Genomic DNA, 26930 nt, shown 5'->3' with positions numbered 1-26930 from the left:
TTAACCATACATTTACTGCAATCTCAATAATTATAAGTTACTTTTTTTATGTCACAAGGTATCTTTTCCAACATTTTCTGGCTATTCTCAATCCATTGCAATGCAAGTGGGACATTGACTCCAATATCTCTTGTGATGAAAATCCTTAGAATCGTAGCTCAAATTTATAGCACTCCAGCTATCAGTGCAACCAAGCAGTTTGCTGCCTCTGCTGCAATGTGGTGTGAAATGACAGTTAGGCTCACGCATGAATTCTGTACCTTCCAAAATAGTGCAAGTTATATTTAAGCACCAATGATGCCAACATTAATCAGTCTGACTTGACAAACTCATGAGTTCAGCATCTGTAGTGTTGATCAGCCAACAACTTCACACTGTAATTTGCCAGAGTGTATAAGACAAGATTAAATATCCACTACTCTATACTCCTGAAATTACTGATATGAAATCATAAATTGAACATATTTATTGTTAAACCATTGGCATTTTCCAGGCTTTTGCATATCTTTAAAAGCAATAAATGCATTCCTAGAAGTTGGTGTGCTTTTTTTTACTTTGCTAACCTATTTTTATTATATAATACAACAGAGTTATGAACAAGTATACATACCTGTATGCGGCTTGAACTCAGTAAGGTATTTTAGAGTAGAGCAGACACAGAATCACAATATTATAATATGGCCCAGGAAAGACCTCTCAAAACATTTCAAGAAGGTAGCCCAGACCCCAGTAGTTCTAAGCAGGTGTAAAGTGGATATTCAAAGAGCGATGCCGCTGGTCAAACCACTTAGTTTTAAACAAAACAGAATTTATTTACATGGTTACTGAATTAAACACAAACTACAGAATACCAAATAACTTAACCTCTTGGGAAATCCAACAGATCATCCCAACTTAATGATGCTGTTTCAAATACTTGCAATAATGCCCACAAACACTCTTGGCACAAAAGTTAAAATCAGATACAGCTTCTTACAGGACAGACGTAAGAGAGCGAGGACCAGCCTGGACTTGCTTTTTTGGCTCCAGCAGCTTTTTTCACATTGCTAAAAATCAAACCAAACCAGAAAAAAGGTGATCTGGGAGAACTGGCCACTCCCCCTTCATTGTAAAAGTGTTCTTTTTTAAGACTCGAAAGCCTTCTGCCTCAGGCATTATCTGTTAGCTATTATCAACTTGGCCCGAAAACCCTTCAACCCCAGACCTTTCAGAGTCTGTGTCATTTATGACTGCTTTGGAAAAAAAATGACATGGACAGCATAATCTTGTCAAGGGAGCAGCTTTGTCATAATTGTTAGCTGACAAAATTTTGCATTGGACCCAGGAAGGAGACACTAAGGTAAGTATTTAAGTGTTTGGCTTTTAATCAGAGTCATGGAAGAGATGAGGGAAGGGAAGATTTTGTGTGAAGGCAATTTCAGGATTAGATTGGTACTTAGACTGTACTAGATGGCTGAAGGCTTGGTCACCAACAATGGCATGTAAAACATGACCTTACATGAGAAGCAAAGAGTTGAAGGAACACAGAGTTCCTTAAGGTTGTATAGATATATCTTAGAATAAAGATGAAGATTTTAAAATTTAGCTGTTGGTTGTACTATGAGACAATATGTAATTAGGAGAAAGTGAGGATTGCAGATGCTGGAGATCAGAGCTGAAAATGTGTTGCTGGAAAAGCACAGCAGGTCAGGCAGCATCCAAGAAGCAAGAGAATCGATGTTTCGGGCATGAGCCCTTCTTCAGGAATGTAATATGTAATTATGTAATTAATCAAGGATGAGTGGGACTTAGTGTGAATTGGAATATGGATGAATTTTGGATGAGCTTGAGTTTACAAATGGTAGTTGGGAGGCTAACTAGAAGAGTTGCAACACTCAAGTTTGGAGTTAACAATGACATGGATGAGGATTTCAGCAACAGATGGAATTGAATGAGATGGAGATGGTGACATTAAAATGTTGGATTTAGGCCATCTTGGAGAGCATGTAGGATTGCAAGTCCACCTCTGGTCAGAATAACTGATAACATATAACCTGAGACAGTGACCATGGATAGTGCTGGAATCAATCAAATAGGAACAATGTTTATGATGGGCCAAAGACAGTGGCTTTAGCATTCCCGATTATTGATTGAAATTCGGCTCATCCAAGGTGAAAGGTCAGGCAAGAAGCTTGAGAACAGGTGAAGCCGCTAAATCATAGAGTAATGGCATCTAGAGCACCTTAGAGGTGCTCAGAAATGTTTTTTGTTGGTCATTCCTTAAGTTTTATATTTCATCTGTACATATGTAGAATGGGACCATGTATTTTTGTGTGGAAGTATCAACTCCATTACGTCAGTATGGCTGAGTTAGTAACACTCTTGTCTGTGAGACAGATGTTTCTGGGTTTAAGTCTGACTTTAGAGACTTGAGCCTAAGTATCTAGGCTGATACTCTCATGGAATACTGAGGGAGTGCTGAATGGGTCCAAATCAGGTGAGGAATTAAAACATTGTCTGGTCTGTTCTCTTTATTGGATACAAAACATTTGATGATATAATATTATAAAGAAAAATAATCAACCTGGTGTTATGGTCAATATTTACTCATGATCAAACAATCTCTTTAAGAATTTTGATTTTTATCATGTCACAGTCTGGGGAAAGATACTGTGTCCAATTTGGTTGCTAACATTACAACTCTTCAAATTGGCTGTGAAGCACCCTCCTGTTTATTTATTGGATGTGGAGATCTCTGGTAAGGCCACCATTTATAATCCAATCCCACTGGCTCTTGCTAAGGAGTAGTCTGTTTGAATCATTAGTGTCAGTGCTGAGTGGGTAAATCCATAATGTGGTTTGATAGCACATTCAAGGACTTTGACCCATTAACAGAAGGAAAGGTGATATCTTTCCAGGTTAGGATGTTACGAATCTTATTTGGAGAAGAATTAGAGATGGTAGCTTTCCCATTCCATTGCTACCCCTGTCTTTCTGGGCTGTAGATATTTCAAGTTTGGAAGATGTGGTTGTAGAAATTTTGGTGAGTTTCCCTAGATCGTGATGATACGTACTCTTACTGTGGTTTATTGGTGGCAGAAGGAATGAACATTGTATGTGGTGGATGGGATGACAATCAATTGGGTTGCTGTGTCCTGGATGGTGATCAAATTCAAGTGTGTTGGAGTTGTACTCATTTCAGGCAAGTGGAGACTATTCCATCAAAATCTTGATTTGTGCATTATGGATGATTTTAGGATATCCTAATGTCATGAAAATTATAGTGTAAATGAAGGTTAGTTATAAGTGAAAAAGTTTAACATGGCTGAACTCAGACATTTGAGCGGCTGTTTTTCTTTGTTGAAGTTGCCTCTCCTATAAGCAACTTAGTTTTGAGTGTTGTGTGAATGTGTTGGATGTGCACCAGGGACATATTTCCAGTTAAAATCTAGTTTGGTATTTATTTTGTTCTTTGGCAGAATGTCTTGGGCAAATACAAAACTAGAAAGAATCACTGATGTACAATTATTGTATCCATCCACAGCTCAACACTTTGACCAAACATCACAAACATGGGCAGTTCTGGCCAGGATTATTGCACTCTGTAACCGAGCAGAATTCAAACCAGGGCAGGAGGATATTCCAATTATGAAGGTACAACAGAATTGACTATTCCACTTCCAAAAGTCTTTTTTTTAATACTAAGAAGGCACCTAATAAATACTGAGAAATGTGACAATAAATGGAGCTTGATGGTGAATAGGAAATGTCGGAGATGTAGAGAGGGAAATCACAGGCAAGGAAGTAAATGGATGAGGCAAGTAACTGAGTGAAGTAAATTCAATGCCATATTAATGTGCTCTTTTGAACAGACATATTGTCTGCTTGTCAATAGAGATCTGTTGGAGGAGGGCTGGGAGAAGAACATCTTGTTGTATGGCACACCAAGACATCCATCTAACACCTCAATATATGCCAGCTGCCCTCAAGGCAAACACACAGCATGTACCTACTCTAAATAGGCGACTTGTGTATGTGTAAGGCATGTTTTCATGCAGCCCTATTAGAACTTTCTGATGTGGCATGTGATACATCAGAACAATTGCCATGACCTCCTGAGTTGATCAGGCTAATTATAATTCAGCTACTGTAGTCACCTGAATAAAGAAACAACAAAAACTATTTTGGTACAGAGTGCATGGCTTTACTGGGGCTTTCCAAAGGAGAATGTGATACACCAAACTGGTACCATGCGCTCCTACATTGTTTAGACCAATTTAAGATTTAGCCATCAGAATCCCTCAATTATAAATAATTTTCTTTGCATCGATTTCTTACCCCTACATCATTACTGAACTGTACTTGCAACAGTGCCAAGTACAGGAACACTTTGAGAATGCAAAAATCAAACCATTTCAAAATCACTGAAGTGCTGAAGGTTGGGAAAAGTGTGCATCTTTTGCTTCTCCCAACTGATGGCTATTTTCAAATAACATTTGGAGAAAATGGAGCATACATGTTTTGCAGATGGTCATGGAGAAAGATTAAAAAGGTGGAGGAATATCTGTGACAATAACTTGGGGCTGTCCTGCTGTTGCTGCTTCTATGCTCAAGGTGATGGCTGAGTGGTATCATCACTGGACTGTTACTCCAAACACCCAGGTTTGAATTCTGCCAATAAAAAAAAAATCTGGAATTAAAAGTCTAACAATGTCCATGAAACCATTTCCGATTGTCAGAAAAACCCATCAGGTTCACTAATTTTCTTTCGGAAAGGAAACTGCAATCCTTCCCTGGTCTGGCCTACATGTGACTCCAGTACAATAACAATGTGAGTGACACTTAACTGTCCTCTGGGTTATTAGGGATGGGCAATAAATGCTGGCCTAGCCAGAGATACTCACATTCTGATAATTTATAAATAAAACAACCTGATATTTTTGTTGATGTTGTGGATAGATTGGCATTTTCTAACTGGCCTGTATTCCACTGTGGCCTAATTTAGTGAGTAAGAAATCTTAGGGAGCTGAATTGGAATAGTACATGCAATTTGCTAAGACTACACAAATGTAGTCTGACTAAAATTTTAATATCTTGCATTTTTTTGTGAGGCACCTTGCAAGGAATGATGGGAGACCAAGGCACTCATGCAGCAACAAGACGTCACATGAAAAAATTCAGTAAATGTTGATCCCACTAACACCTGTCAACAAAGTTAATAGTTCTCATTCAGTTTAAAAATCAACACCACGATTTTGGAGCAGTGGTCAAACAGGCCAACTAGTTCAACCAAACAGCCACATTGGAAAGTATGTAGGGGCTAGTACTCAGTCTTATCAGGGGCCCTGATACCATCAGTAATGAGCATAGCCTGCACACAGACCAGGGCTTGACCACAGTCATTTCTCCATGTGGGCTCGACACAGTCAGGGATATGTCCCACTGCAGTACAGGGGGTGGACAGCAATCATTCCTGAGGCATTCACAGAAAGACATTGTCAGTCAGGGAGCTGCACACTGGTGGATTTAGTCAGTCATGTGTAGGGGCTGTTCACCGAAGTCAGGCCAGAGTCTTAGGGTGAATACCTTCCATGGGGTCCATTTATTGATCATTGAGGAGGGTACAAGTGACAATTGTAGGGCAAAAGGCATGTGTAAAGATGGGGACAAGAGTGGTGATGGGGGAAAATTACAGCTTCACTGAGCATGCTAGACTATGGGAAGGGGTTACTGACAATGACCACCACTATCGTATTTACAAGGAGAGAACAGAGGTTGTGGTGTAAAGGGGTGGGGGTGGGGATGTATAGTTAGAGACAATGTTCATCCAGCATAAAAACTGGATTGTGACATGAAGGGAGGGGAGCTGGGTTGATATGGGCTGTTGTGGTAGTGTGAGGTAAATGATGATTCTGGTACAGGGAAACCTGGTGGCTGGGAAAGCCCAGTGCTGTCATTGTCCACTAGGAGCTGTGTTCCCTGCCATTACTTGGTATTCTCGAGATATGAAATGTAGGAAAATGTGGTCTCTGCCGACCAGATATGCTAAAGAAATCTAGTCTCTTTTTCCAGCATTTAGCCCATATCTTGCTAACCCCTTCCTATTCATATACCTATCCAGATGCCTTTTAAATGTTGTAATTGTACCTGCTTTTACCACCACCTCTGGCAGATAGTTCCATACACACACCACCCTTTACATGGAAAAAGCTGCCCATTGGGTCCCCATTAAATCTTTTGCTCTCTCACCCGAAACCTATGCCCTCTACAAGATCACAGCTCAGACTCTGACGTTCCAGGGAAAATAGCTCCAGCCTATTCAGCCTCTTGCTATAGCACAAGCTCTTCAGCCCTGGTGACATCCTTTTAAATCTTTTTCTGGACCGTTTCAAGTTTCACAACATCCTTCCCGTAGCAGTGAGACCAGAATTGAATGTGGTATTTCAAAAGAGGCCTAACCAATGTCCTTGACAACTGCAAATGACCTCCCAATATTTCATGGACTGAACAAAAAGACAAGCATATCAAATACCACCTTCACTATCCTATCTACCTGCGACTCCACTTTCAAGGAGCTATGAACTTGCACTCCAAGGTCTCTTAGTTCAGCAATACTCCCCAGGAACTTACCATTAAGTGTATAAGTCCCGCCCTGATTTGCCTTTCCAAAATGCAGCTTCTCACATTTATCTAAATTAAAGTCCATCTTCCACTCCTCAGCCCATTGGCCCATCTGATCAAGATGGAATATACTCTGAGGTAACCTTCTTTGCTGTCCACTACACTTCCAATTTCGGTGTCATCTGCAAACTTAGTAACCATACACCTGATATTCACATCTAAGTCATTTATGTAAATGACAAAAAGCAGTGGACTCAGCACTGACTTTTGTGGCACACCACTGGTCAAAGGTCTCTAGTCTGAAAAACAACCACCACCTTCTGTCTTCCAACTTTGAGTCAGTTCCTTATCCAAATGGCTAGTTCTCCCTGTATTCCATGTCATCTTACCTTGCTAACCAGTCTCCCATGAGGAACCTTGTCAAATGCCTTACTGAAGTCCATTCAGATTAAGTCCACAACACTTGCCCTCATCAATCCTCTTTGCTTCTTCAAAAAACTCAATCAAATTAGTGAGACATGATTTCCCACAAACAAAACCATGTTGACTATCTTTAATCAGTCCAAGTCTTTCCAAATACATTTAAATCCTGTCCCTTAGGATTTCTTGCAAGAATCTGGCCACCACTGATGTTAGGCTCACTGGTCGGTAGTTCCATGGCTTTTCCTTATCACTGATCTTACATCGAGGCACCATGTTAGCCAACTTCCAGTTTTCTGGCATCTCACCTGTGGCAATCCATGATACAAATATCTCAGCAAGGGGCCTAGCAATCACTTCCCTACCTTCCCACAGAGGCTTTAGGGTAAACCTGATCAGGTCCCAGGGATTTATCTACGTTTATGCATTTTAAGAGATCCAGCAGCACCACCTCTGGTGATATGGACATTTGTCAAGATGTCGCTATTTACTTCACCATATTCTCTATCTTCCATATCCTCCTCCACTGTAAACACTGATATAAAATACCCTTTTAGAATCTCCCCCATCTCCTACATTTCCAAACTAGCTGATCTTTAAGAGACCCTTTCTCTGCTTAATTACCCTTTGATCTAAATATTTTTGTAGAATTCCGTTGGATTCTCCGTAGCCCTATTTGCTGAATCTATCACATGTCCCCTTTTTGCCCTTCTGATTTCCTTAAGTAAACTCCTACTATTTACATACTCTTGTAAAGATTCACTCAGTCTCTGCTCTCTGTACCTGACGTATGCCTCCTTCTTATTGTTGACCAAAGCCTCAATTTCTCTAGTCACCGAGCATTCCCTACACCTACTAGCCTTGCCCTTCACCCTAATAGAAAAATACTACCTCTAGACTCTCATTATCGCATTTTAGAAGGCATTCCATTTTCCAGCCCTCCTTTTATCTGCAAACATCTTCAACCAACCACCTTTTGAAAGTTCTTACCTAATCCCATCAAAATTGGCTGAACTCAAATTTAGAACTTTAACTTTTAGATCCAGTCTATCCTCTTCTATCACTAGTGGGATTTTGGTCACTGGTCCCACGTGCTCCCCCACTGACACCTCAGTTCCCTGTTGTATCTTATTTCCCAAGAGCAGGTCAAGTCTGCTCCTTCTTTAGCAGATACATCTACATACTAAATCAGAAAATTTTCTTGTCTTCACTTAACAATTCCTCTCCATCCAAGCTCTCAACACTCAGTCTATGTTTGAAAAATAAAATCCCTTCCCGTCACCACCCTATTATTTTTATAGATAACTGAGATCCTTCTAACAAATTTGTTTCTCAATTTCCTGCCAACAATTTGGTGGCGCCAGGGGTGGGGGTGGGGGGGGGGTAGGTGGTGGAGGGGTGGTATGGCGCAAGAGGTGATCATCCATTTCTTATAATTCTACCCAAATTAACTTCCCTCGATGTATTCCCAAAAGTATCCTCCACAAGTACCGCCATAATGTTATCCATAATCAAAAATGCCACTTTCCCTCCTCTCTCCGTCCCCTTTCTATCCTACCGATAGCATCTAAACCCTGGAACATTAAGCTGCTAGTCCTGTCCATGTGAGCCATGTCTCTGTAATTGCTCTGATATCCTGGTCCAATGTTCCCAACCATGCCCAGAGTTCATCTACCTTACCTGTGAGGCCCCTTGCATTGAAATAAATGCAGTTTTATTTATCAGTCTTACATCTAACTTTGTTCCTGCCTGCCCTGACTGTTTGACTTGTCCCTTTTCCCAACTGTATCAGTCATGAATTGATCTCTTTCCTCACTATCTCCCTTTCCTCATTGCTTCTAACTGCTGCACCAACCAATCCATGTGATCCAATATGATTTGCAACCAAAAACACTTCCCGCAGACATCATCATCGGTAACATGGAAACTTTCCCTAATCTCCCACATCTGACAGGAAGAGCACATCACTCTACTAAAGGCCATCTGTGTACCTTAACAATCCACTGATCCAGAAAATAGCATAGTCTTACTGCTCTAAAATCACTGCTCCACGCTAACTTACTAGTTAGTTCTTGATTCAGATCTTGATTAAAAACAAATAATCAAAAAAGAACCTGCTCTATTCACTATTGTAAGTGTATAAAAAAGAAGTAGGGTTACACTTAAAAAATAGCCACCTAGTTGGTCCCCTGCTGTGAGCTCCCCCGCACAGGTTTCTCCAAGGTGAACTGTGAATTTTGCTGGATTAGAGTCGTGCTGGAAAAGCACAGAAGGTCAGGCAGCATCCGAGGAGCAGGAAAATCGATGTTTCAGGCAAAAGTCCTTCATCAGGAATAGAGGCAGGGAGCCTGAAGGGTGGAGAGATAAATGAGAGGGGTTGGGGTGGGGAGAAAGTAGCATAGAGTACAATAGGTGAATGGGGGTGGGGATGAATGTGATAGGTCAGAGAGGGGGGTGGAGTGGATAGGTGGAAAGGAAGATAGGCAGGTAGGACAGGTCATGGGGACAGTGCTGAGCTGGAAGGTTGGAACTGGGGTAAGGTGGGGGGAGGGGAAATTAGGAAACTGGTGAAATCTACATTGATGCCCTGGTGCTGAAGTGTTCTGAGGTGGAAGATGAGGCGTTCTTCCTCCAGGCATCGGGTGGTGAGGGACTGACGGTGGAGGAGGCCCGGGGCCTGCATGTTCCCGGCAGAGTGGGGGGGGGATTTGAAATGTTGGGTCACAGGGTAGTGAGATTGATAGATGCGGGTGTCCCAGAGATGTTCCCTAAAGTGCTCTGCGAGGAGGCGCCCAGTCTCCTCAATGTATAGGAGGCCACATCGGGAGCAACGGATACAATAAATGACATTGGTGGATGTGCAGGTAAAACTTTGATGGATGTGGAAGGCTCCTTTAGGGCCTTGGATGGAGGTGGGGGAGGAGGCGTGGACACAGGTTTTGCACTTCCTGCAGTGTCAGGGGAAAGTACTAGAATGGGAGGATGGGTTGTAGGGGGGAATGGACCTGACCAGGTGGTCACGGAAGGAATGGTCTTGGCGGAAAGTGGAAAGGGGTGGGGAGGGAAATATATCCCTGATGGTGGGGTCCGTTTTTAGGTGGTGGTAATGTCGGTGGATGATGTGGTTTATACGAAGGTTGGTAGGGTGGAAGGTGAGCACCGGGGGTTTCTGTCCTTGTTACGGTTGGAGGGGTGAGGTTCGAGGGCGGAGGTGTGGGATGTGGACAAGATGCATTAGAGGGCATCTTTATCCATGTGGGAAGGGAAATTGCGGCCTCTAAAGAAGGAGGCCATCTGGTGTGTTCTGTGGTGGAGCTGGTCCTCCTGGGAGCAGATACGGCAGAGGCGGAGAAATTGGGAATACGGGATGGCATTTATACAAGTGGTAGGGTGGGAAGAGATGTAATCCAGGTAGCTGTGGGAGTCGGTGGGTTTGTAAAAAAAATGTTAGTGTCAAGTTGGTCGTCATTAATGGATGGAGAGGTCCAGGAAGGGGAGGGTAGTGTCAGAGATGGTCCAAGTAAATTTAAGATCAGGGTGGAATGTGTTGGCGAAGTTGATGAACTGCTCAACCTCCTCATGGGAGCACGAGGTGGCACCGATGCAGTCATCGATGTAGTGGAGGAAGAGGTGGGGAGTGGTGCCGGTGTAACTACAGAAGATGGACTGTACTACGTAGCCAACAAAGAGACAGGCATAGCTGGGGCCTATTCTGTTTGTTAATTTTTCTTAGATAATCTCTAATATCCAAAAACACTTGAAACCAAACAGCAGAGGCAGTTACTGCTGGGTCAGGCAGCTGTGCAGGTTTATTGCTCTGTTCAAATCACTTTCCATGTAGTCCTTGCCTTTGTTTCTCTTCCTCCTTTCTAAAGTGCTGTTGTTTTGATTTTTTTTCTCCTAAAGTCCCAAAATAATTCAAAAGCTTATTTATTGCTCCTAGAATTTGAGGAAGTCAGCTCCAGCAATGAAAATACCTCAAATACTCTTACAGCCACAATTTTTTCTTGTCCTCCATTTTGGATTCCATCTTCTTGAAATCCCCACACTGGGGAAAAGACACTTGACATTCAATTATCTATACCCCTCATTATTTTCTCAACCTCGTTTTCAACCTCCTATACTGCAGTGAAAAAAAGACCAAGGCTATCCATCCTTTCCTTATAACTCAAAGCTTCTAATTCCTGGCAACATCCAATGGATTGGGAATTATTAATGGGACTTCTTCGGACTTACACTTAAACTGAACTGTTTGATAAGTTTTTATTTTAAGTGGGTTATTTGTCACATCAGTTTCCAAATAAATGAGCTTTATAATTCATGTGACTTAAAGCTTCAAATAGAACTATTAGTGATGTAAACATGCACAAATGCTGGACGGAATCAAGCCTTTCATTCTGTTATTAAGAATAGTGATCAGTTAATGTACCTTTGGTTTAAAGCTTGATGTCTCTCTGAAAAGAGCTTATCTCACTCAGTTATTTAATTTTGTTCGCACACAGCGGGAAATAGTTGGCGATGCCTCTGAAAGTGCTCTTTTGAAATTCTCTGAAACAGTATTTGGCAATGTGATGGAATTCAGAGAGGAGAATACTAAAATATTTGAAATACCATTCAACTCAACCAACAAATTTCAGGTAACGTACAAGCTTCACAGGGCCATATGATTTTGGCAGATGTGAAAGCCTCTGTTAGAGTAACGTATCAATTCAACCATGTCATGCTCCATTGATGGGAATAAGCTATGTGATCCGTCTCCAATCTGCTTTTCTTCCCTCTATTAAGTTGTTAATTATAGAAGAAACAACCTGCATTATGCACTGCCCCTTTCACAATCTGAGTGCCTGAAGCTTTCACCACCAATGAGAATCCTCAGGAACAATAGAGCATCCCCCACCTCTGCAGGCATAGTGCACCCAACATCTGTCTATGATACCAATACTGTCATGTTCAAAGTGTTATCAACCCCGTTTGCCATTTTCAGTTGAATAGCTCAAAAGTCAAAAGAACATGTAATTCAGCATAAACAACTGGAAATCCAGGAATAAAGATGAACCCATAACCTACATCTCTATATAAGCTGATCCTTGTTTAAGCAGAACAGTTTATGGAAAATTAGGGATTATTGTTCTTATCTGAATAATTCACTCAAAATTCTGCCATCTTTTAATCTGATCCATAGAAAGACAGCTTTCTGGATTCAGGCCAGTCTGAATCACAAATTTAGTACAGAGCTGATATAAGCTACAGGTATCCTGAAGAAGTAAAACATTTGTAATCACCACTGTAGTTATCACAAAACACCAGACTCTGGATTACTGAATGGCAGCTGGTTGTCATTTTAAACATGAAATGACTGGATGCTAAATTCCAATAATGATAAAAAATTTAATTTCCACTAAGAAAGCTGGAAATTGAAGAGTAGAAATTTAGTTATGATCTGTCTCCAAGCACATAACCAAATGTGACTCATCCTAAATGGAGCTGCTGGTGCTATTTTAATATTTTTTGAGGAAATGTAATTGATGGCAATTTTGTTTTGCTACGTACTGCCATTGGGTAAGTCCTGACCAGAAGATAGAAGAAAGAGTGGTATCTTGTTGGCTGGTAACTTCAACTCCTGACTTAATATTAAGCTTGAAAAAAGTGCTTTTCAGTGGTTGCTGCTGAAGAATCCTGCATAGAGACCTCCATGCAGTTTTAATTTAGGAATAGGATCTTAAAACAGGTGCTAGGCCTCTCACTCATTATACTAATTGATTAGAGTCTGGTTTACATAGCCACCAATGATATTTTAAAAATCATCCATCTCAATTTGAGGTGGATATTGGGCACACATGATGATGTAATATGAAACTGGGTTTCCTTGGCTGTTCCTTGGCAGCAAGAGTAGGAAGGTCCAATTTCTCCTTTTATTAAAATCTTTAACTAGAAGAGTTATTGATCACAAAGTACTTCACTTGCATCTTTCCTTCTTTGATCAAAATAAAGTCAATATAATAGATGTTTAATATACTTTATATTTTAGCTGTCCATTCATAGGACCAACAATCCATATGACAAACGTCTCCTCTTAGTGATGAAGGGAGCACCAGAACGTATCTTGGAGTCTTGTTCCACTGTAATGTTCCAGGGCAGAGAAGTTCCACTGGATGAAAGTGAGATAGAAGTCATTCAGATGGCTTATCATGAATATGGTGGGTTGGGTGAGAGAGTTCTAGGTAAGAGGACTGCACCATTTACTAATCATTACAGTATTTACTACATACATTAACTCCAAGATGGCAGCAGAATAGCAGTGCTACATTCGAGCTCCTGGTCCAGGGCTTGTCCGCCTTCCTCAGCTTTCTTTGTTTCATTTGTTTTCTTTATACTTTTGCTCTTTTTCCTTTTTCTTCTTTGTTTCTCTTTAAAAGCCTTTGGCAGCCTCTTCGCAGATCAAGAGCAGGCCTGGCCTTCCAGGCATGTGCAGTAGTGGTGGCAACAGGTGAGAGCAAGCCCTTTTATTCAAGATAGTGACATCCGCCCGGTGGGCCCATCTACTCCAGGCTGACTGCATTTTTTTTTCCCTCCCTCTCTCCTTTTTTTGTCTTTTGTTTCTTTTACAAATTCTTCTTTTCTTCTCCTCTTTTTCCTGATGTCACAGTGAGGCTGGAGCAGCATTAGCAGTGAATGACTTCTGGAACTGGCAGTGACGTATTGGCTGCAGCAATGGCGGAGTGGGGACACCTGGCTGCAGTAGGCCCAGAGCGGGAACCTTGTTGGAGCCATGTTTGGATCCTGGCCAATGGAGCTGAACTTTACATTTAATTTTTTTTTTACTCTCAAACTGGTGCTGACTTGTAGCAACAGAACACTCTTCACTGTATCTCTCTAGATATATGTGACAATAAATTATTCATTCATTAACTTGAGAAGATTATTTTACTGAGGTTCATCATCAATTGGAGATGGTAATACTTAACTCAATTAATTGGTCCAACAAGAGTGTGATTTAAACAGTTTGCTCATCTAGGGCCTAGCCCAAGAGTATTTTTGTGATTTTAGATTTTGTTCCTACTTTGATGCTTCCCATGTTCCAATATCCTTTTTTAAAATATATTACTGAAGTCAATGTCAGAGAGAAAGTGATGACTGCAGATGCTGAAGATTAGAGTTGAAAAGTATGGAGCTGGAAAAGCACAGCAGGTCAGGCAGCATCCGAGGAGCAGGAGAGTCGACATTTTGGGCATGAGTGCTTCATCAGGAACGTGGAGATGAAAGACATGCTCAAAACATTGATGGGCATGAGTGCTTCATCAGGAACGTGGAGATGAAAGACATGCTCAAAACATTGATTCTCCTGCTCCTCGGATGCTGCCTGACTTGCGATGATTTTCCAGCTCCACACTTTTTGACACTGAAATCAATGTCAATTGAGTTGAAGAAAGACTATCTGAATTCAAATGACTTGTGTATGAAAAATTAGCTCTGAAACACACTGCATTCTACTTATTTTTTCCTATGGCAGTATTAAATTTATTGATAGGGTTTTATACAGATTCAAAAGGAAGTGATCATTTTTCACCTAATTTTTGTTGGACATCTATTTAGCAGATGATTGTATAGATTTGTTTGAGACTAAATTGCTGACTGGTGCTATTTTCAACATAAATGTTAATTGACATTTCTTCTGAGATAAGTTTAATATGATCATAGCATGGTTACAGCACAGAGAACAGCCATTTAACCCATTGCATTTGTACTGATTCTCTGCACGATTCTTGATATTTTGTACTTAATCTCTGTAAATTTCTTTTTAAATACTTTAAAAGTTTCTTCCTCAAATCAAACAGCTACTTCATCTGTGTTCCCTTGTTTTGGGCATCCTCTGCATCTCCAAGTGCTGGAAAATGGGATTAGAATAGTTAGATGGTGGTTTTTAACCAGTGCAGATACAATGTGCTGAAGGGTCTTTTTCTGTGCTGAACATTTCTATGCCCAATCTAGATTTTGTTGGAAATTAATTGCAATTATATATTGTGAGTTTTGACTGACTTCTTTTAAAATTCAATTAGGATTTTGTCATCAATATTTGCCAAAAGACAAATATCCAGATTTATACATATTTGATGCAGACAGCCGAAATTTTCCAATTTCCAATCTATGCTTTGTTGGTCTTCTGTCCTTGATTGATCCACCTCGCTCGAGTGTACCAGATGCAGTTCTAAAATGCAGAAGTGCAGGAATTAAAGTATGTGTCTTCCATTGCATGTAATTAGCTTTTAATATTTTTGGTGAATTTTGATATGTTTTTGCCTTGAAGTTCTTTACTATTATGCCATGAGAATGATACATAATTATACAACTTCAATATCCCAAACCTACTTTTCATGACCAATTATTTGTTAATATCACAATCAAAAGACAAAATAGTCAGCTCAAATCTTAAAATGTTCCCACTGAATGGTCATGTAAGACATTCTATTGGTTATTATTCTGGTTTGACACTGTGTGTGCTGCATAATCCCATTACACAGTCAACTGGTGGCATAACCTGACTGGTTCCTTGAAAAACCAGAAATATAACATTTTTTAAAAAGAGAAGTTCTGAAAGGAGGAGAGAAATTGAGTGGAAAGAAGAGACAGAGCAGGTAATTGAGAGAGAGAGAGAGAGGTAGAGAGAATGGGAAAGGAAAGAGAAAGAGAGACACAGTAGGAAAGGAGAAAGAAGATTGATGACAATGCACTCTAACGTCTTAACTTATTGCCATTCTATGCATATTAAGTTACAAAAGGACAATGCATAGAAAGGTATAAAACCTGAAATGTCTGAATTTTAAAACCAAAATGTAGTGATTTAATGTTTTTGATCTGAATGAGAATTTTGCAGAACCAACAAAATTAAATAAAACCTCAAAACTAATGAGATGTATTTAAAAGTCTTGAATTTTTGATTTTTTAGAAAGACCTGTTATTGATGATCGATTCCTATTTCTTCCCCCACAGGTCATTATGGTCTCTGGTGATCATCCAATCACAGCAACCGCTATAGCAAGAAGTACAGGCATTATCTCTGCAGGTAGTGAGACAGTGGAAGACATTGCAAAGCGTCTTAATATCTCAGTCAACCAAGTGAATAAAAGGTAGATTGAGGTAATCTGTGTTACACAAAATAATCTTTCTTTAGTACTTTTACTGAGACTTAACTAGTGCGAAAAGTGTGCTGGCTAATCAACAAGAATTTGTTATAAGATATTCATTGCATTCTCCAGTTCTCCTCGTGTTGCAAGTATTCCTCAGTTTGGCTTGGGTACAAGGGTCATCAACTTAAAATGTTCATTTGTTTTCTCTTTACTTGGATGTTGGCTGATTTTTTTAATTGTTTCTAGCACTTTTTAGTGTCTGCAGTATTTTAGTTCTAGCCCTTCACAGATGGAATGTCCCTGATTCCAGAAGCGATGGGCAAGATGACAGGGCGAATATTGGGATCAGTTGGCACCTGACAGATACCTGCCTCCTTCCTGCCACTAAGTGCTGATTGAAGATCCCCTGGGTGACAACTTCATAGCTCCAAGAAGTATGGCTCAAGTGGCCAATCAACAACCACTTAATGGTCTCAACCTGCCTTTGTATAGACAGATAAGGGCTGTTTTCCCCCTCGGAAAATCAGGGTGGTCTGCCCTGGGTTTTGGAAATGTCAATTAATCTCAATCTGGGGCAATTAGGGGCAGACGATACCTCCTGAAAACAACCCACTTGCCCTTGCCTCTGAACCCTCAGATGCCCTACTCTCTCCTTGTGACACACACCCCCTTCATTTGTCCAGATCTTAATGCCTGCCTAGCTTAGGCCCCTGTGCCCCCTCTGTGTGTCTGAGTAACTGCCAGCCCTTGATTGGTGGCAGCTTCAGGAGGGATGGGCCTTCACTGACAGGGCATGTGACAGGCCAAGCAGCCTACCACAAAAGTACTTGATTGGTACTTGACCTAATGGGTTTTCTCACTGATGGGAGAATCGCTGTTCAAGCCTCCACACTTGTATTGGGATTTAATGGTTTTTGCAACAGTTTCAAATTTTACATATGAGGAATACAGGATGGAATTCCATGACCTTACACGCTTAGATTGGAGTAAGGAAAGTGGGGACAGGCACTGCATTAGATTTGAAGACAGGTTCACACATTGCAAATTGAATGCCTCTAATCAATGCTCCCTATCAATTCAGCTCCCTGCCAGATGAGTAGAATTCAAAATGTGTGGTGCTGGAAAAGCACAGTCTGTCCGGCAGCATCCAAGGAACAGGAGAGTCACTGTTTCGAGCAATACCACTTCTTCAGAAATGTGCTGATTCCTGATGAAGGACCTATGCTCAAAATGTTGACTCCTAATCCTCAGATGCTGCATGGCTGGCCGTGCTTTTCCAGAACCACATTGACTCTGATCTCCAGCATCTGCAGTGCTCACTCTCTTCCAAGGGTGTAGAATTATAGAATTATACCTAGATTTTCAGGTGATGCCCTGAACTAAGACACAATTCCACAGGTAGGTAAATATCTCAAGACGAGTTCAGACATGTAAAACTGATTACTTCCACATAGTATCCCTTGATATAATAGTGAATTTCTGCCTAATAGGATAAACTTTTCTCATTAAGCTCACTAATACAGATTTGAAATGTACTGGTAACAGGGGCAACAGAGAGGCTTTAATATAGAAATTGAACATTTGACATCTCTTACGCTAACTGTATATCCTCTGATGTGAGAATGTCAAATCATTGGATCAGTAAAGAAAACTGGTATAATTATTCTTTTTGTTTTGAATATTGAAGTGATGCCAAAGCTGCTGTCATAAATGGTTCGAATTTCCAAGACATGGACCCTGAGTTCCTGGATGACATTTTGAGAAGCTACACTGAAATCGTATTTGCCAGGACATCACCTCAGCAGAAATTATATATCGTAGAAGCCTGCCAAAGACAGGTAACCATTCACGTGTAAATCTGATAGGTAACCATTCACGTGTAAATCCAATAGGTTACCATTCACATGTAAATCCAGCAGGTAACCATTCACATGTAAATCCGACAGATTGCCATTTATGTATAAATCTGGCTGGTAACCATTACGTGTAAATCCAATAGGTTTGCTTGGACAAGTAGGAAAATTCTCATCACTAAGTTGGAAGGTCATGGATTGAAGTCCACTATCAGGCATGGAGCACAGAATCTAAGCTAATGCTCTTGTATACACTAAGGAAGTGTAATGTTGTTGAGGTAACCACGTTCTCAGATTAGACATTAATCTGTCCACTTTTTCCTGGGCTTTTCGTGTCTTTTCTTGGGATGGTAACTAACCATTGATGGTGTTCTGACCCACAATTTAAACACCAAGGAGGCATCATTTTGACGTCTCCAGGCCTACAACATTCTCTCAGATAAAATGAATTTACCGCTCAATTGCCACAATGCTGAGGGCTTCAGAGGCTGAATGTGATCCAGAGATTACAGCTTAGATGCCCCAGTCTAATTGAAATCGTGACTTTCCAGTTAAGGAATTCACCAGGTTGAAGTAACTTTGTGACATTCTCAGTTTAGCAACTAAACCTAGTATAACACCCTAGAGTTACGTAAGCATCACTATAAGTGTTGAAATCATTAAACATCACAGGGAGTCATCCCACAGTTGAGCATCTTACTACTTGTCTGCAATAAGTAGCTTAGAACAAAAAAGCCATTTGAGAACGCTGGATACCATGGAGCTGTGTAACGTTTGCAGTACGTTATTGATCCTGTGTGAATTGAATGGAACAGATTGTGGAGAACCAGCTCTTTAGTTCTTAGTCACGTCATTAATCCTACAAAGACGTAATGAGTTAGTACAATGGTTTTCATGCCCTAATTCATTTGATTGCTTACTTTGTCATTTGACCTCAAATATTGTTTATTGTGACTGACTACTGCTATTACTGTAAGTTTGACATGTATTTGAGTAAGATCAGGGAACATGAAGATTTGTAGCTTGTTCAGTTACAAGGTTCCTCAGGTTTTGATGTTCTCATTGGATTCTCCTTCCTTTTTCTACACCAGGGATCTATTGTGGCAGTTACTGGAGATGGTGTTAATGACTCACCTGCTTTGAAAAAAGCAGACATTGGAATAGCTATGGGGATCGTGGGTTCAGATGCAGCCAAAAATTCAGCAGATATGATTCTACTGGATGATAACTTTGCCTCGATAGTCACTGGAGTAGAAGAAGGTACAAGACATTACAATGTAGCATTATGTATGTTGTTATGGATGAGATAGAAAGCAAACCAAAGCTTGGGAACCCAACAGGTGACTTCTCTGCTGGCTCATTAGCAGGGGGATGGACGTTCTCCTAAGCAGGAACACCATGGATCATGGTAATAGCTTCCCCTGTGGCAATATTCCCATTGTACTCACCAACCACATATCTCTCCTTGTCAGGGTCTGGTGATGTACGATGCAACTCATTTTATTCCACAGGCAGCATTCACCGCTGCATATCAGTGAGGTCCTGACTTAGAAAAGACCACTGCTTCTGGTGGCACTGTAGAGATGAATAGATGCCAACCAATCAAAGAACTATTAGTGTTTGAAGGCAAGATGTTGACTATTAAAGGGACAGGTGAACTGATGGCAATTCATTAACTTTACATGTCCTTGGGGGGGTGGTTCTTGTCGTCAGGTTTCTGGCCCATTACCAAGTCTCCCGGCATCTAGGCAAAACCTAGTGCATCATGTGCAAATCTGAATTCAATGTCTTTTCTTTATTGATTCCAATTCTAACGCATATGTAGAATGTTGTTATCAAGCAGTGACAGATTAAAGAGTAAGAAACACTGTGGACACATCCTTTTACAAAGGTTACAGCATATACAATCATCTTGCTCTTTTTCACTCAGTCGTAACTTTATAAAGGCCTTGGTGAGCTGGTGAATGAGATTATTATCTCAAATCAGATGGAAGAGTAAGAATGCCGAACAAGCATTTGGGGGAGGAACGTCATGTTAAAGAATAATTGTCTTCAAACTTCAAATACTTCCAGGCCAATTATTCAAATCTAGTTAAGGTTCATGGGAATTAAATTGGGAACTTGAGAAATGATCAGTTGTGCATTGAATCATCCCTTTAGATTGGTGTTTTTAATGATGTAAATGAATAAAGATCATAGTACTCAAGCAATTTGCATCAGACTACAAATTACTTTGCATTACTAACTCATTTTAATGTGTTCAAAAGGTCGTCTGATTTTTGACAATTTGAAGAAGGCCATTGCCTACACCTTGACCAAGAACATGGCTGAACTGTGTCCATTCATTGTGTACGTCATTACCAGTATACCACTTCCCATTGGGACTATTACTATTCTCCTCATTGACCTGGGTACAGATGTTGTAAGTAATTACTTACTCATCCTTGAGAATGAATTGTACCAACTTCTTTTTTCCTCCGTCCCCCCTTTTTCTTAACTATTCTTGCTGATTAATGATTGCTTTATTCTTAATCAATTGAAAGATAATGGGCAATTTAAGTTAAATTTCAAACTACATTTTCTCTTTCAAACCACATTATTCACACTCACATAATTAATTTATTCATTAATTTTAACATACATCTTAGTCTAGCAAGATAGGTTATTGTAAAATCATAGATGGACTTTTACTATTTGAGCAATAGGTAGCTTACTAAGGTTAAGGAGGGAGTTCTTGTATTTCTGTAATGAGACCTATCACAGCAGCTGAACTATAAAATGTAATCTTGGACTTTAAAAGGGAAGAAATACCCCTCCACTGTAGGACTGTAGGCATGAGTAGAGAGTGAAGCCCACTAAATGGGAATCCGATTGAATGGCAAAGTAGATTTTGCATTTCTCTTCTGTTCTGTTTGTGGACAAGGGAGTCCCTGCAACTGGCGCCTCAGAGCAACCACAACCTGACACCAGTTCCTTCCAAGAAACAATAGTAATAGGGTAAGAGGAAAGTTGGGTTTGACCCTTGCTCCCATTAGCATTTACAATGAATTGATGGAGAAAGGAAGAACAGCAGTGATTCTGGATAAGAGTGAGGGAATTAGGTCTGGGATAGAGTTATTTGTCATGCTACTTTCCTCATGTTTAGGCTGCAGGCAGCACGGTGGCTCAGTGGTTAGCACTGATGCCTCACAGCACCAGGGTCCCAGGTTCAATTCCAGCCTCGGGTGACTGTCAGTGTGGAGTTTGCACATTCTCCCCATGTCTGTGTGGGTTTTCTCCGGGTGCTCCGGTTTCCTCCCACGGTCCAAAGATGTGCAGGCCAGGTGAATTGGCTATGCTAAATTGCCCATGGTGTTAGGTGCATCATTCGGAAGGAAATGGATCTGGGTGGGTTACTCTTCAGAGGGTCGGTGTGGACACGTTGGGCTGAAGGGCCTGTTTCCACACTGTAGGAATCTAATCTAATTGGTAGTGAAAATTGAAAAAGACTATACAAACATGCCACTATGGCCCCACAAAGGAGTGAGTGAAATTTAGATCCAAAATTGTAATGATGGCAGTGCCAAATTTTAGAATCAGGGATACCACTCCCCTGTAGACAGAAAGCTGAAGGTGATGATGTCACTAAGGTTTCCAGTTCAAAGGCTAGTCTGGTGCACAATGCCGTGATCTCCACAATAGGCAGCACAAGGGCTGGAAACAGGTCCCAAATCTATTCCAGCTGCAATGGCAATTGAACCCTGGGTCACTGGCACCAATCTGATCAACACTGGCCATCCAGCCAACTGACCTCTCCTGTAAAATTTAGGTTGCTGTGGTAACATGCACTTTCACATGAATGTAACCTCAAGCTATAAATAGCGATGGTCAATAGTGATAGAGACCTCAAATTCTTTCAATCACACAGCCAACCAGGAGTCTCTCTCACTCTCTATCGATTCTGTGTCTTTACAAGTTGATACTCAGCCTATTTGGCCACCTTCCTTGACCATCAGATCCTCAAATGGGGCTTGAATCTGGAACTCCTGGCTCAGAGAGGGTAACATTTTACTGTGTCTCAAGATCTCTCTTAGCAACATAAAAAAGCCTTTGATTTATTTTATTATGCATTTGAACCCTGTGTTATCTAAACACTGAGCTATTTGATTCACAATTGTCGGTAAGACTTCACATTAACTCATTGCTTCATCAACAGATCCCATCTATTTCATTGGCATATGAGAAAGCTGAAAGAGATATAATGCATGTCCAACCCCGGAACCCCAGCAAAGATCGATTGGTGAACTTGCAGCTTGCAGCGTATTCATATCTGCAAATTGGTGAGTTGGGAACCTTCACACTTGTAATTCCTTATAACTTACTATTTGCCATTCGCTGCTGGAATTTTAATGCTCTCTTCACTACTGAGATGGTCAGTCCAAGTTATACAATGAGGCTATAGGTGCATTTTTAATGATGGTTAGTATATTTTCTTTACTTTTGATATTCCAGGTTCAATGCATTTTTTCAAAGTTATTACTTTGAGCAATATCTTAAAAGATCCATTCAAAAAAAGGATGCTTTTTTATGTGGGAAACCAACTGCATTAAACATTTTTCATTTGTAAATCTCTCTGCCAAAGCCTCCTTTCAGACATGGAAAATATTCAGAGTGGTGACGCTAAACACTAGAGTTTTGTGCCCTAGGATGGAGCTTGGCAGGTTTGACCTTCGGAGCTGTTGAATGGATCTTAAGTAGGTGTACAGGAAGATAGTGAGCAGAAGCAGTCGATTGAGAGTTGCCAAAATAGCATCAGGCATTTCTAGCTCCTGTATTTAGCGTGGGATAGTGCTGTGTACTAATCTACATGCTCCAGTGACGAGAAAAAAATGTATCAAAAATTCAAGTGATGAGACCTGACAAGAGACAGCACATTTCCTCTAAAAGTAAGATAGTTCACACAAATTTAACTTGCATTCCTTTGGGTTTAGACAATTGAGTGATGATTGCATTCAAGTCTTTGAAATTTGATAGTTTTTCTCTATTAAAAAACTACCTCCTCTTCTGGGGAATACCAGAACAAAGGGATACTATTGGACCTGGATTGTTGAGGAGTACATTTTCACACATAGGATATTGGAACTCTGGAAGATTTAATTGGAATTCTAAAGTTTGAGATTGACAGACTTATTGAGGAAGGGTCATCAGTCATTTGTTCAATGCATACATGATGTAACTGGCTTATTCCTGTTATTTAAAAAAAAATATAAACCATCATAATCAACAAGCAAACTGGTCAATAAAACAATATAGATTGGTAAATATTTTACTTTTTATTGCCTTTGAACACATCTGTGAATCTCAATATAACCACAGAGTCCCTTCACTGAGTTTCCCCAGCAATTTCAGTACTTAAGTATGATAGAGTGTGCATCTGTATAAATTTGTAAAATTTCACCTGGCAAATGAAGCAGCTACTTAGAGAGTAAAGAGCAATGAAATAGTGTTTTTGAAGAAAATTGCATTTTTGATCCTGTTTCTGGATCAATTTAAAACCAGAAAACACTTTTTGAAAAAACATTCAAAGAAGCGAAGTTTTAAATCTATTTTGAATGAAGACTTTTGCCATAATTATTTGTTTTTGTATGTGATTGTCAGTTACTTTATGGTTTTCTGTGTGAACCAAACTAAAATACTGATTTTGCCTGTATATACAGGAGTGACGCAGTCCGTTGGAGGGTTTCTTTGTTATTTTACTGTCTTGGCAGACCAAGGCTGGCTTCCTTCAAGGATTATTGGTATACGTCTAGCATGGGAAGACTCCACTAACAATGATGTTGAAGACAGCTATGGACAAGAATGGGTATGAATTATTCCCAATGAGACATCATTGAGCTTTAGACCTTCATAGTTATATAATATGTTATCATGTCCTCAGGACACCCCAGTTCATTTTGCAACTAAAGTTGTTGAATTGTAGTCACTTTTATGAAGTGGAACATAATCTCATTTACATATACTTAGGCATTTATATCAACTCAATACCATTTTAATGATTGGCTTCTGGTGCATGGCTAACACTCAGCCCTAATCTCTTGACAGCTTATGTAGTGACCAAATTCTCCAAAATCCGGACTTGAATGAGATTAAATTTTCCTCCAGTAAAACGCAAAAAAAAATAAAATTAATTGTCTTTGGTCTCTGTCACAAATGTGGTCAAGTTTTTGGCACTTGTCTTAAGCTGGACCAGTTTGTATGCAACATTGGCATCATTTTTAACTTTAGTTCAATACCTGACCCCATATATTCTTGTGAAGGCTCTCTATTTTCACCTAAAATCTCTATAGTGTGGAAACAGGCCATTTGGCCCAACAACTCCACACCGACCCTCTGAAGAGTAACCCACCCAGACCCATTCCCCCACCCTATTACTCTACATTTCTCCTGACTAATACATCTACCTTAGGCACCCCTGAACACTACTGGCAACTTAGCATGGCCAATGCACCTAACCTGCACATTTTTGGACTGTGGGATCAAACTGGAGCACCCAGAGGAAATCCACACAGGCATGGAGAATTTGTGAAGTTTGCACAGATGGCTTCCTGAGGCTGGAATCGAACCCTGATTGCTGGTGCTGTGATGCAGCGTGCTAACCCCTGAGCCAAACCTTGCTCAACTCTACTCCTCCCTCAGCCTATCCTTCCCTGAAACCTTCATCTGTACCTCTGTCCCTTTTTGAGTCATGACTATTTGCTATGTTGCACTGGCTGACTTGCCATGCATCGTGCTACATACCTTTCTGCGCATGTCATCTCCCATTACATGTTCCCACTTGTCTAAAATCTTTATTCATGGTAACCTTCATTGGCTTCCTGGGTTGAATGTTATGCATGGAACAACTTCCCATAAAATAGAGGTTGGGTAGCTGCCTGTATCTGAGATGTCCTGAGGGGTGCCTTCTGAAAGTGTACACTGCTTCTGTGTGGTCCATTTGGTTTTCCCTGCTTTCCTTAGAGAAAGCAGGATCCAGATTTGACTCCAGGCTTCTCACTCTAATCTTGCTCTTGGCCCCAGTCCTGAGAACATGAGTTTAACCCTTCATGACAATCCTTCATCTCTTGTGATGATGCTGCTCCTTTAACAAGATTATGGTGTCCTTGGTGCTGTTTTCCACAAGTAAAAAAAAAGACATACGCACCGAAAAGTTTAACTTTAAAGGGTTTTAGGGCCAATTTGATTATAACAAATGGATACTGCCTCAGGCAAAAGGCTTTTCAATTAAAAAAAAACGCTTATACAATGAAAGTGGAGTGGCCAATTCTCCCAGCTCAGTTCTTCTGTGGTCTGACTATTCATTGAAAGCAGTCAGGCAGTTTTAAAAATTGCTGGACCCAAAAAAAGGAGGTACAGGCTAATCATCTTCTCTTTGACTTCTTTCCTGTAAGGCTCGGGTTTGATTTTACCTTTGGTGCCAAGGGGAGTTAATGGGGATTGTTGCAAGTATTGGGAACAGCGTCATTAAGTTGGTATAATCTGTTGGATTTTTGGATAGGTTGTTATTCTGTATTCTGTTTTTTTTTGTTTGTGTTACTTTTGTCAATCTTGTAAACAAATTCTGTTTTGTTTAAAACTAAGTGGTTTGGCTAGCTGCAAATCTCCTGGAATATCTGTGTTACACCTACTTAAAACAATGAGCAAAGTTAGGGTCTGGGTTACTTTCTTGAGGGAGTCTGGCCTGTTCCATAACACACTCAATGGAAGAAGCTATGCATCTGTAGAGCAGGTAATCACAATGACCACAGCCTGGATGGACTCTTCCAATATCTATTCCAACATATGCAAACAATCTGGTATTTTTGCCATGTGCCTCACGAGGTATATCCACAATCTGTTACCTGTTGAGTGACCCCAGAGTCTAATGACCAGCTTAGGACTCAGCATCTGGGTCACGTTCAGCAACCCTGTGACTGTGTGAAGCCTATTCCATCTCAGTCTTCATAGTTGAAGATTAGCTGTCAATGTGCTTGCACCAGTGCATGGATCTTTTACAGCTGAATCAGGTGTACTGACTGAGTTGATGTGTATCTGTGCTTGTGCCAGGTGCAGAGTGAATATCTGATACTGCACCCTTTGGTGTTCCATCCTCCTCTCCCAAGGTTAGTACAGATCCCTTGACGTTGCTAGCAGCTGCTTTCCCTAAAACATGAACAAGGAGGCATCAGCATTCAAGGTTGAGTTCAGAGAGACTTGTTTCCTTGGGAACACATTAGTACCATTTGTAGAGGGTTGGCACTGTTTTAACATTAGACTCTGCCACATTCAGATAGATCACCTTTCTGGAATTGTGCAACATTCCACAGTCAGAAAAACCATGATTGCCAACTTCCCCAGTTTCCAAGGTTGTTGCCCCACTCTCCTTCGAATACACTTTGCAGGAGAGACCTTTGTGCCTTTTGAATCTCAATACCTTAAGGCCTTCCTTCAATTTTGCCTTGGCCAATGTGCTCCTCCTCCATTGCAAGCAAATAGATGGCCAAGTCAATATGAAATGGAGTGGAATTGGGAAACTACTGCTTTGAGGTAAAGCTCTTGTCTAAGATACATCTGTAAAACTTTTGATTCTCTTTTCCAAAAGACCTACCAACAGAGGCTGCATGTGGAGTGGACCTGCTACACTGCTTTCTTTGTCGGAATTGTTATCGAACAGCTTGCTGACTTAATCATTCGTAAAACCAGACGGAACTCTATTTTCCAGCAGGGGATATTTGGGTAGGTCACTAGATTTTCTGTAACATTTGCATTGTTTAGATTATTACACTTTTGAATCACATTATATCTTAACGTTACAAATGACCAATGTTGCTGTTCACTAAGGAAGTTTGAAAAATTAACATTACGTTTTGGATCAACACTGACAAGGGCAGTACAATTATTATCTGGAGCTTGTGCA

At 40.5% G+C, this 26930-nt stretch overlaps 1 protein-coding gene across 1 annotated transcript in view; it reads left to right on the top strand.

Moving 5' to 3' along the window:
* The window catches only part of LOC132829488 (potassium-transporting ATPase alpha chain 2-like), a 46732-nt gene that overhangs the window by 15125 nt on the left and 4677 nt on the right, over positions 1–26930 (top strand). The window contains exons 4-14 of the mRNA XM_060846702.1: positions 3524–3633; positions 11523–11657; positions 13049–13241; positions 15078–15253; positions 16009–16145; positions 17833–17983; positions 19090–19258; positions 20266–20420; positions 22194–22317; positions 23695–23840; positions 26616–26749. Coding sequence (XP_060702685.1) covers positions 3524–3633; positions 11523–11657; positions 13049–13241; positions 15078–15253; positions 16009–16145; positions 17833–17983; positions 19090–19258; positions 20266–20420; positions 22194–22317; positions 23695–23840; positions 26616–26749 — 1630 coding nt within the window. The remainder of the gene's footprint in view (positions 1–3523; positions 3634–11522; positions 11658–13048; positions 13242–15077; positions 15254–16008; positions 16146–17832; positions 17984–19089; positions 19259–20265; positions 20421–22193; positions 22318–23694; positions 23841–26615; positions 26750–26930) is intronic.

The sequence above is a fragment of the Hemiscyllium ocellatum genome, chromosome 29 (genome assembly GCF_020745735.1).
Source record: "Hemiscyllium ocellatum isolate sHemOce1 chromosome 29, sHemOce1.pat.X.cur, whole genome shotgun sequence".
Taxonomy (NCBI): Eukaryota; Metazoa; Chordata; class Chondrichthyes; order Orectolobiformes; family Hemiscylliidae; genus Hemiscyllium; species Hemiscyllium ocellatum.
Note: the sequence above shows the minus strand (reverse complement) of the source record. Positions and strands in the feature narration are given on the sequence as shown.